The 18,848-nt window shown below is 39.5% G+C and overlaps 1 protein-coding gene across 2 annotated transcripts in view; it reads right to left on the bottom strand.

Annotated features, from left to right (window-relative positions):
• LOC147136418 (glypican-6-like) overlaps positions 1–18,848 on the bottom strand; it is a 113,139-nt gene that overhangs the window by 61,545 nt on the left and 32,746 nt on the right. For both annotated transcript variants that reach the window (XM_086051527.1, XM_086051528.1), the window contains exon 2: positions 1,525–1,683. In XM_086051527.1, the coding sequence (XP_085907653.1) occupies positions 1,525–1,683 (159 nt within the window). The remainder of the gene's footprint in view (positions 1–1,524; positions 1,684–18,848) is intronic.

The raw sequence follows: 18,848 nt of genomic DNA, 5'->3' as shown, positions 1-18,848 counted from the left end.
AAGTTTGGCTCTGGGCTGCTCTTGTCAATCTGCTGAGCAAGAAACCGTGTTTTGTTTAATCCGACGAGGGGAAGGCTACTCCGCTTGCTTGCATATTAACAAGAGCTTCTTATCTCCAAAAGAGGGACTGAGGCAGCATAGAGTGAAGAGCTACAAACAGTTAACCTTTTATCAAATTAAGACCAGCAGCCTCATTATCCTTTTTGTTTGTCAATTTAAAAAAATGTTTTAACAAATAACACTGCAGAGCGATAACATGTCAGTCAACCGGAATGCTAGTTATCTCCACATGACCTAAGAACATCTGTAATACTACACAAATTAAAAATTCCCTGCTAAATTTGTGTTCAAAATTGGTTACACTCTGCTATAACGCGGTTCCAGCGAGACCTATTGTACTGTATTACCCAATCATTGAATTTGATGTTCTGAAACTACATGTCGCTAGCGTAGCAATTAGCATGGCTTTTCTGTCTTTGTCCATGTTATTAATTCCCCATTGTCCTTTCGTGATAACGACGCTTAAGGCTTACAGAAATGGAGTATATGCGCTTCCACGGAGGCAATGATAAGTGAGGTATGCTGTGTTGACACCAGATTGGTAGCGAACATTACGGGTGTAAAGAGTTAGCGTTCAATGATTTCTGAAATGGAAGGCAGCATCAGAAACACTGCTTTGAAAAATGAAAGTGAAGCCAGCACGGTCTGAAACACAGCGACGTGCCTGCTATCATGTCAAAGTCAAAAGGTTAGCAGAGCTGCAATACATTTTATTGGATGCACAGATTAGCATCAGTTAACACTAGAAAGTCTGAGGTTTTCTTACCCTCTCAACAGCCTACAATTAGCCACTTTTTTTTTTGTAAGTGCAGCCATTACCTGCCAGATTAGCAGTGCTCAGACACACAGTCCCCTGCTAGCTCCCTACCACTTTACAACTGAACAGAAATTGAAAAACAGAAATCCGCTGAAAGACATGTTGCCCAAGAGAGGCCTCTTTGCAGGGCAAGTATGCAACTCCACACTGTGTGATGTTAAAAACTTCTTAAGTGAGTTAGCTTCTGATAACCAGAACATGCAGTGGAATTAATATTAATATTAATTTGTTATGCCGATCACAACCCAACATGTTTGTGAACCGGTGCAATTTTTCCAATTAAAATGAATGGAAATGGAATTAATTAATTCCAACCTCAGAGCCAAGTTGTCCAAAGTGGCCCTAATTTTTGATGCAAATTTTCATATACTGTACAGTAAATTACATTAAAACGAACCAAAATCTTGTAGCCCGTACATAAAGTACTGTTCGAACACAATTTTAGCTAGTTATGCCAACGTAGCTCCTTTTTTTTCTCCCCTAGATTTGGTACCTTTTGGAAGAAAAAAAAAGAAGACTAATCTCAAAGGGGAACCGATCTTCTGAGCAATATCTTATTGGCGCAGGACATAACAATATCTAGCATGTATACGGCCTACCAACTTGCCTGCTAGGTCCAAAACGCAAACTACCAAAATAAACCTTACCATCAAACTTCTGATGCCTGGACACAAACATGCTCCTCAAGGTATGACTCATCTCATCAACCAGATCACCAAACTCCTGTTTGCTCCGCTGGCCGAAGGCATCCTCCATTTCTTGAGTACAACATGTGTTCCCCTGTGGACACACTCGTAGATGTTCACCTGTGAAAAGAAAACCAAACACGTGACAAGTCATGGTTAGAACAAGTATGCCAACCACCACACACCATCAAACTCTTAAAATGGGCAGTTGTAGCCTACATGATGGTTAGCATACTAACATACAAATTAAAATATATATAACTAAACAGCTTTAATTCTGTTTTTTCTTTTACTTGTGGTTTTAAAGCACAACATTATCTTTTTTACACCGAACTTCCAACCTGCCTCGCACACACTCATTCGCTTCACTTGTAAAACTACTCTTAAGAAACAGTTTGACAATTTGTGAGACAAGTCACAATGCACAGGAGTAGTGTCTGTATTTCCTGTGTGCATACATGTATTGCTATGTCCTCAGTTGCAAGTTTAATGTGAAAAAAAAAAAAATCTGGGTCAAATGGGAAATCCATGGAACTTTGAATTTAGAGATGCTAGCATGTAGTTATTCTGATCCCCAGTAATATGAGGAAACAACTTTAATTCATTAAATTTGATTAATTAATTAGAAAAAATAATCACTCTTTTTCATGACAGAAGGCTTCATTGCCTAGCGTGCTGGATAGAAAGTTCATTTTGCAAAAACTACCCATCAGAAGCGTGGAGGAGGTTGTGTGAAAATAGTGCAATGAAGATTTGACTGCTTTTAGCCAAAGCACTTCACCGCTTAATGTGAAACATATTGCAGGGAGCACGGACACCAGGCAAGTTTGTCTCTGGAAAAAAAAAAAAGTACTTAGCAGTAAATACGAAGGCCAATGGCTTTGTGCTTGAGTTTTCAAAAGTCCTTGGAATATAGGAGTTTGACTCTTGTGAATATTATCAGCAAACATTATTCATCGGTTTTCATGAGATGTTTGGAGAAAGGCAATTGATTTTGTTCGCCTAATTATAACTCTGATTGGCCGGTGACCAGCCCAGGGCGTACCCCACTTTGTGCCCACACTCAACTGGGATAGGCTTCAACTCATTTAATGAGGACAACACTAAAGAAACTGGATTGATGGATTTATGGATGACGTTCACGTATACTGTATGTCTATTCGTCAAACAAAATGTGATTGAATTTAGAAACACTGTTTCATGGGTTAAATAATATTTCATGATAAAATGTGAAGCCTATAGTTAATAACATACTTGTTTAAATAAAGTCCCACCACTACAAAAACATCGGAACTTCTTTATTGGCCAAGTTTTCCCATGGCTGTCGTCTTTTCTGTCTGAATGTACTTTAGCTAAATGGACTACTAAGATTAACATTGACATTCTTGGCATGTGACACAAAAAAGCCTGGATTGCCTTTTCTCTCTTAGGCATTATTTTCAGGAATAATCTACAGTACATCGTGATGGCACAACACAACATTTGACAACATAACCAAACCATAATTTGTTCAAAGGAAATCTAAAGAATGGACGCATACGGAAAACTAAATTACAGAGAAGACAAAGGTCCCTAACTGGCACTTAACTTCTGGCACTGAGCAGTAAGTAGTATGACAGTATGGACAGTATTGCACTTGGCCATCATGATGTTGCTGGGAATGAATTGTATTGTTCATGCCACCAGTGAAAGTAAAGTTAAAGATAAATCAGTGGGAGAGAAGACGCTACACCCCTTTAGAAGATTTGGCTGCACATTACATAATTAATGACATTGGGGAGAAGTTAATGATGCACATCACTCTCTTCCCTCTAGCAGTGATTTAGAAAGAGCTACAGAAATCTTGGGAAGTTCAGTCGATCCACAAACTCAACGAACATTTTCACTGTTTTGGAATCTATTTCGAAACTATCTTCATTGACAAGTCTCTTTCACACACATCCGAATCCCATTTTAACACTTTTATTGGTTGCACTGGTATTTTAGCGCTCAGCAGTCAATGGTATGGCATCCATTTGTTTTTTATACTGCTTTTCTGGGTTATGTCGCCTCTTGCGCCGTTCCTGCAGGCAAACTCGCAACCATGCGAACCACTACACTAGCATTCATTAGACCACAGAATTTCTGAAGGAAAAATGTAGTGTCAATAATTGTAGATTCATTGACATATTTGGTTGACCTCAACACATACTCCAAGTATTATTTTGTCCACAGCAATTTTCTCAACATCTGTGCTCAAAAAAACAGTCAGAGAATACAGTAATGGCTAGCACATTGGCCCCACAGTGAAGAGGTTTTGTGTTCAAAAATTCATATTTCATTAATTGAAAACTCTAAATTGTGAATGGTTGTTTGTGTATGTCAGGGTCACTGACATTTTTGAAATTAGGAAACAGATGAATATCAACACACACCACTTTATTCCTATGTTTAGCAGAGCTGGGCATTCCGTTAATGTGAGACCGGTCTGTCTATCTGTCATTGACAGGCACCCATTTTGCTCACGGTTGACTATTTATTTATTTACATAAGGAGGATTGGGTTTTTTTGTTTTTGTTTTGTTTTGGTTTTTGCCCCCCGAAGTACCACTATTTGAAAATAATGGTTTCGGGTCATTTTGGACAGCCAAAATTCACGGTACGATACTTGTACCGGTACTTGGTGCAACATTGTGGATGGTAGACTGCTAGCAGGAAGTAGATCAGTGCTAGGGAGTAAAAGTAGCATTACATCTTAACAGAAATACAGAACTAAAAGTTAAAAGTGTGTTGTATTAAAACTACTCTGACAAGTGCGATTTCTTCAAAAAGTCAGTACCTGCCGCTGATATGTGATGACGCAAGAACCAGTCGGTGTGCTAAATATAAATATTGCCGAATTGACGTGGCTAATGATTGTCAATAGGACTATTGAACAAAGCAGCACTTAGTGCCCTCAGCAGAGATTCAGAAAGGCCAATTTTCTCAGCATTAAGTCAGTTTCTATCTTTTCATTCCTGCGTGTCTTAAAGTGAGTGACAGCCTTGAGTTACTGTGTCACTCATTACATACTGCTGCATTATTGTCAATCTCCTCAGCCTTTCTAGTACAGACAATTCCACCTTAGTGGCGAACTTTAGACAAAGAGCAAGTGTTTGCTCTCGGATCAAAGTAGATCAAGAAAAATCATGTACAGTCTTGGAACTTATAGATGTATTGCTTATATTGTTGATTTTAATTTGCTGTTCCAGGTTTCACACACTCAAACAAGTGTATGGTGGATATGTAGCTTGTGTAAACAAGTCTACATTCAACAGTCCCACTGCTGGTTACAGACAAGTAGTCTGCTCATTTTGTCTCAATTGTTTAAATCAAGTCCACACAGTTAATCAAAATGATTAATTCATTGATTAGTATGCCCTAATGTTGAGGAAATTATGAGATGACCGGCGCGGAACACACTAGTCAACTACATTTCTTCACCTAAATTGTCTGCAACCTTTTCATCAGTTATGTCTAGTAGAGAGTGGGGAAAAAAATAAAACATCCCTTCATTGTGCTCTGGCAGTCTCCAATATCACTAAGCCCGTCATATATCAACGTACTGCATATGGGGAAGGGGCTTTCAAGGGACACCAACACTCAGAGGAGTACTGTGTCCTTCCTATTCAAGGTTAAATCAGCTTTGTGGCCTCACTGGATCATCTGTCTGCCCGGCAACTTATCACATAGCCAAGATGGAGGAGTGAAGACCTTATTTTCCAGCGACCAAAGAAAACACCTCTTGAATTGTGTGCACCCATTTGTTCTATTGTCTGCGAAATGGAAATCATAGTTGTAAGGCATTATTTGGAGTACATAGATCCATCACAATCCAGGTAAGAAAAACTCATAAAAATCTAGTAAAGTGCCAGCTGAGTGCAGTTGTATTAATCGTGAATTAGATGTCTATTTATTGGGTCTATTACATTGTCAATGAGCTGGAGATGAAAATGATTGACAAAATTATCAACCGCAAGAGCCAAGAAAGATAAAACAGTGTTCAATATTAATGTAATGTATTCCATTTTAACCCTGGTTAATTCAGCAGAACGATCACACCTAAGTTTTTTTCACCACAGCTCAATCCACTGGCAGTGGTTGTCTGCCTCACTTGAACCAATGTGAGTGGAATTTAACAACTATGAATCCCTTGATTCATGACTTTATCCCAATCTTCCGTGGGTTAAGACCTGAGGTTACCAAGCAACCAAGTATCCAACAAACAAAAAACCCTTTGTGCTTTGTGGTGTAAAAATGGCAAGCAACAACAAAAATTAAACTTAGTGTTGGACTTTAATGGGCAGCTGTTGTCATTTGCTGCAACTTGGAGCACTATCTAGGGAGTTATTTCGTTTTTCGCAAATGGAACATTTGTGCTTAAAAAGGCCAAAGTAAATGGCTACTGACAAATATCTATCTATCTATCTATCTATCTATCTATCTATATACACACATATATATATATATATATATATATATATATATATATATATATATATTTTGTGCTTCATTTCTTTGTCAGCAGTCAGCATTTGTTTCTGTGCTCATGGCTGTTTTGGCTGGTATTATGGAAAGTTTGATTCCCATCGGAAGCTGTCGACGACCCTGAGCAAGGCACTCAGAGGGAATTATTTCACATGAATAGCCGTGTTTGTTAGTCAGAGAGAAGAAGAGGCTTGAAGCATGGAGATATATCCCTGCTTAACCTTCCTGAATTGAGCCAATCGACGTGCCTCCGCCTAACAAGAGCATGCACAGCTTTCTAATGAGCGTTGACTCATTTTAATTACAGCAAAACAGTTTAAGCATGAAATCACAGTCACTTTTAGCGTGTTTACAAACTGCCATCACGAGTCGAAATTACTTTACGTCACTTGCATGTCAGCGATCTTATGCGCTGTCAACTGTATTTGCTGCTTAATTCTATTCATTAGTCAAAATATTAGAAACTCTCAGTGTGATTAGTATAGAAAATTCTAACAGTGTCAATCAAAAATGAGCATGAACATTGGGGCGCTGATTTCCTAAGATTCTAAATATCGGGCACTAAATTGCATACTCGTAACAGAATATGCATCCTGTTGGTGGCCATGTTGTTTGCATGATTTACTGAAATTGCGATCTTTTACTAAAATCCCAAATAGCGGGCAATGAATTGCGTGTGCACTCATGCTAATAGATTACGCGTGTTGTTGGCAACAGGTGTACAAACGGTGGAGCAAAATGAAATTTAAAGTGACTCCGTTTACATGCAGTCAATAAACCTTTGAAAACCCAAATATTGGCAGTATTCAGGTTTTGGAAAGCAACGGAAACACGCGCAATAAATCATATGCCCTTATTCGGGTTTTTAAAACTTTGAATATCATGCTCCGGGAACTCCTTTTCTAACCCGAATATGTGTGCATGTATACACTGATCGGAATACCCCGATTGCACGGGACACTCTGCTCAAACGCAAGTAATTTTGGTCTTTTTAGTACAGGAAATTCAAAAGTGTTTGGCGTGCAACCCACTGTAAATACACAATTAGTGATGCGTTTTGTTGATTGTTGACGGTAGCAAGTAACAAGCAGAAATGACGTCTATTTGTATCACGACGTCCATGCATCGCATCTTAAATCGGGTTATTTAAATGCGGGAGTAACTGACCGCACACGCAAATGTTTCAGAGATCGGAATTTTGACCTTAACCCCAATATTGACTGCATGTAAACATACTGACTGATAGAATTGGAAGTGTAAACAGAAGAGAAACAAACATTACTGAATTACGGAAAAGACAACTATCGAAATATATTATTTCGCAGTAATTATTGTTTCTGCCATTTCAAACATACTAACACAAAGTGTTAGTATGTTTGAAGATCTCTTCTCCCCATTGTCACTCATTTCGCCTGCGCCTCCGCAGTCAAGGTTAGCACAGCAGGGCTGTTCGTGCCGGCCTTTCAGATGCTGTATTTAATTAAAGACACAAAATCAGCCATCCCAATTTCCAGTTGGATCAACTTCCACATCTGTTTGCATGAGTCATCAAGATTGCACTAGATTTTGCACGTGCAAACCTTAAATCAGCCTCTAAGGGTGTGTGTCATCCAAAATATCCCAAATATATATGTATTTCAAAAACTGTGTCACATTATCTGTCAATGTGATTGGCAGCACTCATATTGTCCTTTCATCCATTTGCAGTTGCTGGCTTGTGGGCAAATAGTACAACTCTGCTTTTTACAGGCATTCTAAATTAAGACACCACAGCCGTGTTGTTATGTCCACTTATCTGTAATTGCGCCCTAAGTAGCACCATTATGTTTAGTCCTTTTGTGAGGCATTCAAAGCTACCAATTTTAAAAAGTTGTCGGTGGGGTACCTGGCCAGAGAGATGTGGTCTGCCACCCAAACACTATTTCCTAGACTCTCCGTTGAAGTCACAGTTCTTTGTGTTGTTCAAAGTTACTTTATCACTCCATACTTGCCTTTGGTAATTTGGCTAGTTACATATTTTTGTTAGTTTCAAATGCTCTTTCGTTCATCTGTTCGTTAGCTGACTGGCTGTTTGGCTGTTTTTTTTTTTTTTCTTGATTGGTTAAAATGTTAATTAAGAAGAAGAACCACTTAATAATGACAAGGAGTTGAGTAAAGGATTGTTTTGTTTCTTGTTTTGTATTGTTTCTTCCTTGAGTTAATTCATTAGCTTCGCTAGAATCAAGTCGGCTGTGTTCACGCCCACAATGACGCAAATCAGATGTTTTAAACTGCGTTAGGATGCATTTGTCTGCGAAAATAACAAAACAAAGTCTAGCCCACCCTGGTGCAGAATTAGACTGCACCTCGCACCAGACTTGCGCTAGTCATGAATATAGAGCCCTCAGTGAAAGAGGCATGACCTGGGAGGCAGGGACACTCCATGGCTCAAGGGCACCTCGATAAAGAGGCAGCAAGCAAACGAAAATTTCTCAAACAAATACAGTAACTGTCAAATTCACATTTTTGTCTAATCTGTGACCTTCCTGTTCAAAAATACAAATCTTTACAGATGTTCTACCACCGCCCACTCTAAATTGCATGTGTAAAAACTCTTACAACACATTGTATCACCAATATCAACAACTTCATTCTCCGTTATCAAGTTGCATACAATATGACCTGAATTGACTTTCAGTTGGGCATTTGTCATGTGTCATTTTCATAACTGAGCCATTAAAGTATGTTGGATGAATCAGTAATGTTTATCATTATTTATCATTTTCTGCATGCTAAGCTTCCACACTATAATGTGCCCACTAACGTGTCCACAGAAATCCAGTTTTTAAACTTAGAATATATATCATAACATTGCAAAATTCATTGTATGAGCATGTCCATGAACATCAGTATGCATGCATAAGCCAATGCATTCTCACACAGTCTTCTCCTTCCACTTTTAATAATGTCTCCAGAGGCGTTGTGTACAGAATAGCCAAGATCCCTCCTCAAGTTCAAACTTGCATCAAATCAATTCCAGTGACACTATATCACATTTTGGGTCATGTCACAAGTCATAATGGGCTTTAAATAACTGGCGGCTTCTGCAGGTAGAGACAGAGGGGCATACAGTTGTCCTTGGGCGGGAAAAAAAGGACAGATTCAAGACAGAAATGAATTCCCAGCAACATGAAACATTTGACAATGTAAGCAGTACGATACGTTTGTAGGATGGGAATTTTCTTTTTATCCTCAGGAGAGTCGGCATGATGGGGAAAGCAAAATAGAGAAAAGGTGTTTCATCCACCAAGCAAATGTGTCAGTGTTTTTTTTTTTTTTTTATGTATATGTTGAGGTATCCCACAGCAACATGCACCATGTAGGTGTTAAAGATAAAAATGGGGTGGATGGGTGGATGGGTGGCTGAGTGAAGTGTATCTAGGATTTGGATAATGGTTGGTTTATTTCACTAGTTAGTGATGTTCATTATTTCGGTTGGTTGCTCGGGCATTTGTTGGTTCATTTGTTCATTAGCTAGTTAAGTTTGTTGGCGGGGCTGGACATTCCGCCAATGTGATGGACATATACATATATATATATATATATATATATATATATATATATACACACACCAAAACGTCATCATATAACTGGTCAGGCTTTGACTTAAAATTGTGCGTGACATGCTGGCAAAAAACTGCATTCCCTCCTCCACTCCCTTGCACCGTTTTGCAATTTGGCCAAAGGTTGTCATCACACAAGATGTCTGCGAATCTCATGAGACCTCAACTCAACCAGCGTCGAGACAAAGTTATTGACGTATTTTGCAATTTTTTCTTTTTTTTTTCTTGCTCTTGTTTTGTTTTTTTGCCTGACTCCTAACAAGGAGCAGCCACGACCAGCAGTCTTAAAAAATGAACAATTTACATAATGATCAGATGTTATGTGAAGTAAGGGGGCCCTCATTCAAAGCCGTAACACTCCACATCATACACGTTTGTTGTCAAGGTTAAAGTGGACTGTTTTGGGGATGTTGTTTTCAGAATGTCGAAAAATATGACAAACGAGATATCTAGATGTCCCTTAGAGGGCTGTTATGAAAGTAAAAATCATGTAAACGTACAATCACCTCATCATATATATGCACATATATACAATTAGCCCTGCATTCAACTATTATGTATAACTTATTATATCTATTTTTAAACACTAAAATAGATTTATATTTATAAATATATTTATACAATTATTAGTCAATTTATTGTATAACATGGTTTGTTAAAAAAATAAATAAATACAATTGGAAAATTTGGTACAAATTGTTTGCCGAAGTAGAAGAAACATACAAACATAAAAAGATGTGGTTGGCTGGATCTAGTCGCCGGGCCTTGAGTTTCACTCCTGTGATAAGGGATATTTAAAACAGTGTGTGTTACTAATAAGAACAATGGCTAAACTTATTTTTACGCGTGTATGACTAGAATTTTTAAAATGTGACTTGAAACATTACCTGTATAAAGGCAGCATCAGTTAGACACAAGTCAACAGATTTCAATGATTTCTCTGCTAGAACCTGCTTTGCAACTCTGAAGAAATCCATGTTCAAAAACCAGAATAAACTCCGCCTCTTTCTCTATAAATCAACCATTTCAGGCAAACCGATCAACATTTATATATATAATAAATATTATTGCCACCAAGTAGTTCAAATTAAGCAGTATGCCAATGCTGCTGATCATTTAGTGGCTTCACTACTTATTCCCATTGGACAGAGCGCATACATATTTTAGGATTAGCAGTCAGGAGGTCGTTCGAGGCAAACCAAAGAGTCATTTTTGCTTTGGTCATAAAATATCACAGCATATTGTCACAGTATTTCCTGACACGGGAGTTACATTAATGAAAGGAAATACATAAACTCTTATGTGGCTAAAATATGGAAAACGCAAAAACAAAACAAACAGATGTACCTGTATGAATAAAAGTCAAGAAGATAAATAGACAAATACAATGTACAACATGTTTGACCTGCAGGCTAATTGCAATGGAATATTCATGCACCAATATCAATACAGTTTAAGATTGTGTGCATTTAGGAACAGCGCGTTTAGGAATGATGACCAGAACATGTAACAGCGTCTGACTTTTAAAAAAAAAAATTAGATTATTGCACAGTATTTACTGAGAGAGGAGGAGGATGCCATTATGGATTTTCAGTCCACATGCTGCATAGACATGCATGTCAACATGCTCTGCATCCACTTAGCCGAGGTGACGGCACCGCGGGGCAGCAGCCGGTGGCACTTTGCTGATTATTACCTTTCACTCAGCATTTAACAGCTTCCTCATTAGCGCTGAAAACTCGCCACAGTGCCAGGACTACCCTCTTGTCAGCACTCCACTCGGAGGCCGCATTCCCCTCACCTCAAAACAAACCTAGTGCGAGGGGTAAAGATCGCTGTTAACAAGACGGCGGCTAAAGACAGACGGGCGCAACGAAGGCGCTTTGAGGAAGGGCTCTGTCTCATTTTGATTTGACGGGTAGGTGAGACCTCGAGGAAAGCAGTCATATCTGACTTACACACAAGAAAAGTTAGGAATACTGGCCTTTTAAGTGAAATTCCAGCATGTACCGAAAATGCAAGTTAAGTTAATTTGACCTTCCCTAAACTTTTAAAGTGGAAGTCAACCCAAACATATTTTTTTCACGAGTATGTTCTATGTAGGCCCACTAGTTGAAACAAGGCATTCTGATAAATATCCTGTTTGTGGAATAAGAGTTAATCCAACCGGTTTTAGCCATTTCTGTGGGCGGACATTTTGTCGACTGAAAATGACATCACAGTTGCTCTGGGCTCAGGTAATGTCCAATCATGGTTCAGCTTCAGAAAACAGGTGAGCTGTAATTGGTTGTTGCCTGAGCCCTGGGTAACTGTGATGTCATTTTCAGTGATGTCATTTTCAGCCCCTGTGATGGCTAAAAACTGCTAGATTTTGCTGCTTAACTCATATTCCACAAACGCAATATTAAATGCACACGTTGTGCTAGTGTACTAATTAGTATTACACACACAACTGATGGTACTTTGAATCCTGTTGAAAGACCTGAGACCAAACTTTCTGACACCGAGCATAACATTTCCCTCCAGAACGCTTTGATCGTCATGAGATTTCATTATGTCCTGCACAGATTCAAGGCACGCTGTGCACAATGCAGCACAGCAGTCACAGAAAACAACCAAGATGCTTCTTCCAGTGCATATTTTGATGTTGATGTAGTTTAGTAAGTTTGGGTCCTGGCGAGGATCCAAATTTCTCATTTTCACAGGAAAACCCTGCTTTAATTATTATAATTTTTCCACGTATAAAAATCATTCTGGCTAAAGAGATAACTTTTTATTAAAATTGATTTTTATGATAGAACCAGTCCAACCATGACGATCTGAATGATTCATGTAGTGCAAGCACCTTGTAGTTAAATTAATGAAATGGGAAAAGAAAAAAAATTCAACGCTGTCTTCAGATTTTTCTTTTAAGCGTGTTTATATTTGCCATTTCAAGCTATGTCAATTGTATTGGTTGGCTAGGAACTAGAAAAAGTACCTTGTAGTGCTTTCCCAATGGGAAGCGTCAAGTAACAATATGTAGCACTGTGCTAAGAGACATTTCATTGTTTATCCACCATTTTTCCAAATACATGTTACTTATGGATTTAAAAGCATCACAATTTAAAGATCCTCTAAAGCAGGGGTCTTAAATCCTGTTCCGGTGTCCTGCCTGTTTTCCATCTGTCCCTGCTGTAACATACAGCTGATTCAAATGATCAGGATCGTTATCCAGCTTCTGCAGACCTTCTGTAGCAGGGAGAGATGGAAAACAGGCAGCACATCGGCCCTCGAGAAACAGGATTGAAGACTCCTGCTCTAAAGTCAATTCAGAGATTTGTTTCCAAATACATTATACTGACTGAAAGTCATGTCTGAAAACCTGCAAAAACTGAGAAGTATGAAATTGTGGCGGTATATTGTTAAAACATTAACCATTTAAGTTTTCCTGATGTTTTGGGACATGGCTAAAACAGGGCTCATTGATACGTGAGTGTACAAACTTAGGCGTCTTTCTTTGCGTCAGCAGTTATCCGGCGTATTTGTGATGAGCAGTTAGCTAGCTAGCTATACCTACACCCAAAAATCGATCTTCCCTTCGGATACCCCACTGGCAAGGCCACTTTAGAGTGCCTCGTTGTTAGGCAAAAGTGGGCAAACCCCATGGAGAGTGGATGGGAGAGCGAGCAAACTCTAGTCGTGCGGTTGCCACTGGAGATAGGGTTTTTGGGTGTGTCTGGGCTGCATCAAGTATTCCACAAAAGACAGGTTCAAAACAGAATAACAAAAAAATAAATACAACTAATCCAATCTTCTCAATCTTTGTTAACAACAGTTCAGAACATTAACAGTTCTTCAGAACATGAGCAAGACTTGTGACCCGGTGATCCCTGGTACTTTGCTTACTACCTCAGCCTTATCAAATTGAGTAATGACATCTGATTCCTTGAGCACTGCAGTTTTCTCTGTGTATTCAAGACTTGCCAGGGTATCCCTGTGAGCTTGTGAACATCACATGACCAAACGCAGCCATGATTGTCCATGAGCTGTGATGTCATTTTCAGTCAACAGCAAGTGGCAAAATGGTGTGCCCCATGAGATGGATAAAACCGAGAGGATTTAGCTTCTTAATTCATATCCCACAAATGTAATATTAATCATTATTTCACTAGTGGGGTCCAGAAGGCATATGATCGTAAAGACAATTTTTGACTTGACCTCTCTTTAAACTTTGATGTCAAGTAGGGAGCTGCAAAAGATCAGCCAGTGAGCCACAAACAGCCCTGGGCCGCGAGTTTGAGACCACTGCTTTACATGGAACCTTTTCTATTGACAAACTGTCTGCCTTTCTCAAATCTTACATTGCATAAAAGAGCAAGTTTCAGGTGAATAAATCAATGTTTTCATAACCTAAAATGTAATTCTAACTAGCTGACACAGTAGAAAAAACAACCCTCTTTCACCGCCTTGGGGTCTGGGAGCTCAGGAAGACTGGATGAGAACCAAAAGCCACAAAAAGAATAAACTGAAATCTTCAGTTGCAGATAAGTTCCGGATTATCAATGAGGTACTTTTGCCGCTTAAAAACATTGAACCTGAAATAATAAGTTTGAAATCCATCTGTGAACGTAACTTTCTCTGGGGCAGCTGGAGCCCAAATAGAAAAACTATCAACACCGCAGTCTGTGTTCCAGGTTGCATAGAGCAGATGCGCTGAACAAGGTATTCTGACTAACCTGGCAGCGACTGTCACACTTTTACAAAACAGGAGCCACCTTGTGATCTCAGACATGCAATTGTTTTACAGACAACTTGGACCAGAGCATACAAGACTTACCTTGGGCAGTATGCCACATGTTGTTTCACCAAGTCTGACTAGATTTATAAACTGATCAAATCTATCCATCCATTGTCTATAGCGCTTGTCCTCGTGACTGATACCAGTTGGGTTAAAAAGAACAATTTTGGGTCAAAAATGGACCGATCCACCATTTGGGTCAATTCGACTCACTGTCTTGCATTGTTTTGTACAAAACAGCCCAATGTTTGGATTTTTTGGGGAAAAAACTACCCATTTTTGGGGTTGTGTTTGCAGAAAACAACCCAAAAAGCTGGGTCAAATTGACCCAAGTAGTGGATCGGTCCATTTTTTACCTCAAATTGTGTTATTTTTAACCCAACTGTTTTTAGAGTATAATTTATGTTTCGGGGATGTGGGCAAAAACAACTCCACCCAGGAAACCCAGAATAGTATTTCGAGCTCAGAATTTTAGAACTGTGAAGCAGACATGCTTATCCAATATGTCACCATGCCACCTTAACTGATCAGATGCATTGCAAATCACAATGGCCAATATCTTCTGTTCTTGTAGTCTTGATAATTTTTTGTGTTCTTTTGTCAGTGTCAATTAGAAGTCCCTTTACGCTGATTATGCATAATTTTGCCCTCACACTAACTACAGTATATCAGGCATATGTTTTTTTTCCTGTCTTTTTTCTGAGCCTTTTAAATCCCTCGCATCTGCAAAACCATCTGCTCATCCTGCATATCCTGTTCAGAGTCATGGTGAGCTGGAGCCAGCTGACATCATGCAAAAGGCAGATTAGACCCCGGACTGGTCGCCAGTCAATTACAGGGCACGTATAGAGCCAGACACCCATTCCCACTCACATTTACACTGTCAGTGCGTGGGAACTGAGACCAACGCAAGCACGGGGAGAATATGCAAACTCCACATAAGAAGGCCACAAATGAGATTTGAACACAAACCTCAGAAATGTGAGTCAGACGTGCTAACGTCCTATTTTATGTTATATAAAACCGCATTAAGTGGAATTCAAACAGCACCCCGAGGCCCACAGCGCCTGCTTCTAAGTGCCAACTGACAGCTGAAATAATGACTTATGTCAGAATATATCTCCAAAAGCAAATGTTATCTTTGGGTCACGGTGTTTAATCATGCCCCTGGAAAAATATATTATAAAAGTGCACGGGAACATGACTGATTGTTTTTATAAGGATGCATGCATCACTTCCTGGGACATTAACTACAAACGTAATGTTAAACAAACTGAAGACAATTCCCAGCTCTGCTCATTCATTCTTCCTTCCTTTGGCCCACGCTTCAGCGGAGGTTATCAAATTCAAGTATTCCCCTGCTTCTGCTCTTTATGTGGACGTCGTCGTTTGCGACGACGCCTTGCAACGGCTCTGTGGAGAGCGAGCATCATGGGGCCATTTTGCCCGTCACCAGTGCGACGGATGAGATGCGAGTTGGAGTTGGCGCTCAAACACAAATCCCCTCTGCAGCACCGCATGCCATCATTTGTTTGAATTCCTCCTCCTGGATGAGTGTGACACCATCAGATTACATTGAGAGGAGCAAGAATGGCCTTTAAAGGAGACATATTACACTCCCCAAATGATAGTATTGCTTTTATTTTAGACTGAAAACATTTTGACACCAAAAGATACTGGCGCAGTCTCTGTACTTTTGTTCGTTCTGCAAACAGTTGTTTGTGATATCTTTACTCCTGTCCTCTGGATGTCTTGCTAATGTCACAAAGTTGTTTTGGGGCAGGTTTTACAGCTCTCATTATGTTTTTGTCATCAACGGCTGCTAGTTTTCCTTGATCTACCCATTTGAGGTCTGTTACTTGGTAGTTGTTAGTGGTTTCATTCTTCTTCAGAACATTCCAAATTATTGTATTGGCTTTGGCCAGTGTTTGCGCAATGGTTCTGAATGATTGGCCATCTCTCAGCTTTACAATGGCCTGTTGTTCGAACCATAGACAGCTTTCTGGTTTTGATGTTGGCTAAACCTGTAATTGGTATGAATGTATGTATTCACAGACAAAACACAGGCCAATTCTGGAACTTAGCATACACATTAACCCCCTCCATTGCGGGGGTTACATAACATTCCACACCACCCAAGTATAAAAACACCCTAAATACTCGCTCTGCATGTTTTTATAACATGTATAACAAGGTATTTAAACATGCTTTAAAATAATATAAACACATTAAAAAAACATTTAATATATTGAGAGAGAGAAAGATGAGCAAAGTATACAAATATAGTGCACATAGTGTAACCATAACTATGTACTGAGCGATCCCTGTTTCCAGTAAACAAATCCCGTTTTTCTTATATCACAATATTAAAGCGGAAGTCAACCCAAACATATGTTTTTCAAGAATATATTCTATGTAGGCCCACTACTTGAAACATGGCATTCTGATTAATATTGCGTCTGTGGAATATGAGTTAAGCAACAAAATCCACACGCTTTTAGCCATCTCTGGGGGCGGCCATTGTGTCGCGTCTGTTGACTGAAAATGACATCACAGATGCTCAGGGCTCAGGCAACGACCAATCACGGCTCAGCTTCAGAAAACAGGCGAGCCGTGATTGGTCGGTACCTGAGCCCTGAGCAACTGTGACGTCATTTTCAGTCGACAGAAGTAACAAAATGGCCGCCCCCAGAGATTGCTAGAAACGGGAGGATTAACATTTTAAGGAAACTCTGTGCTTTTGCTTCCAACAATGCTTAAATGCTGTTTAACAATCTGAACGGCTTGCTTAAAGACACATTACTAACACAGCTATCTTACAAAAAATATTTTGTGTTGTAATTTCCCACTTGACAGGTGGGCGGGCACTCCAGAGACCCGACTATTTTTATACAAGCAATAAAGAGGACACTTTTCAATAATATGTCCTCTTTAACAATGATTCTGCCATACAGAGGCATGAACTGCAGGTGATTTGCGATTGGAGCAGAAGGATAGCATAGAAGTCCAAAGGCGTCATTACAAAGCATCAACATGACAGCTCTTCCCAGATCCGTCTCGGCGAGTATGACGGACAGGAAGGTCACTCTGGTCTCGTAATACATCATCGTCCAATCCTAATCACCATAGACACCAACCATGCAAGTACTCCCATTTAACCTTTCTAATCCTCTCCATTCCATTACATGATGCGGAAAAACCCAGTGTACATTACACACTCCAGCGAAGCTCATTTGTGCCCTTATGCAAGCGGCCAAGGATCAAATAATATCAGCGCTCGTATTTCAGACCGGCTCATGGCTGAACGTAAACAAACGGTGGCATCAGATGTGGCTTTATTGTGATGTGGCCTCCTCCGTATCATAACATCTTATCTCTGGCGCTAGCTCAATCCAGACAACAGTTAGGGGCTGTCGATGTGATATGTTTTTAAATGAAAACTGATAACAAATAGTGTTCTTCGAATGACAAAAAAGAGACCTTGTCACCGAGAGGCATGCCTGTGACAATGATGGTGATTTTTCCCTCGGATGCTCAATAAGATGAAGCTTATCAGAAGTCAGATGAAATGTCACGCATGATGGTGGTTTTGAGCAATTTCACAAGATTTGGGTCAATTCCGAAAAGAACTTTGAAGGATCCATTGTATTTTTGTGCTTCTACAAAAGGTTAGACGAAAGAATATCTTTAGAATTCTCTGGGCATGCATCTGCAAACAGCCTCAAGCCAGCCCGTCTGCAGGCCGAATTGACAAAATTCGGGCCTCGCTCTGACAAAAAGTGTATGCCGGTGGAGCTGATAGACCTTGCCTTCTCACCCTGACTCCGCCTAACCCTGCAGCATTGCTTTGACCACACTACAACTCGGGGATTGCGAGCATGACTTCCTTTCCCTCGGCGTAATCAAGCAGAGGTCACAGTTGAAAATGATATTTCGCTATGAATTTGTTGAGTTTGGAATAAACAAATCTGGAAAACCACACAGTCCGTGGTCGGATATAATGGTGCAGGACTGTAACGTTTAAGATATTTAATCAATTCATTGATCCAAAATGAATCTGTCAAATGTATCGTTGATTCATCGTGTTTTCAAGCAATTGAGACACATTTAGGAGCACTTGTTGGTTGTTGCGTTTGCGGAGGTTGCCACAGTTACCTAACTTAGTTGCTTTACTGATTTCTTGAGTTTTAAAGTAACTTAGTTACTTTGCTGATTACTTGACGTTACATTGTAAAAGTAACTAAGTTAGATTTAGACAAGTTACTTATTAGTTACATTCAACTGATGCTGACAACCTCGGTTAACATACAGTAAAATTGACCACCGGTTGCGCCAAGTGCATTTTTTTTTTGACAGTGACATATAAGCATAAAGTTTCTTAGTTAATAAATAAATGGG

Source organism: Filicampus tigris, chromosome 14, assembly GCF_054856515.1.
Source record: "Filicampus tigris isolate MCC_2025a chromosome 14, RoL_Ftig_1.0, whole genome shotgun sequence".
NCBI classification, from domain to species: Eukaryota; Metazoa; Chordata; class Actinopteri; order Syngnathiformes; family Syngnathidae; genus Filicampus; species Filicampus tigris.
This window is presented reverse-complemented; position numbering and strand designations above follow the sequence as displayed.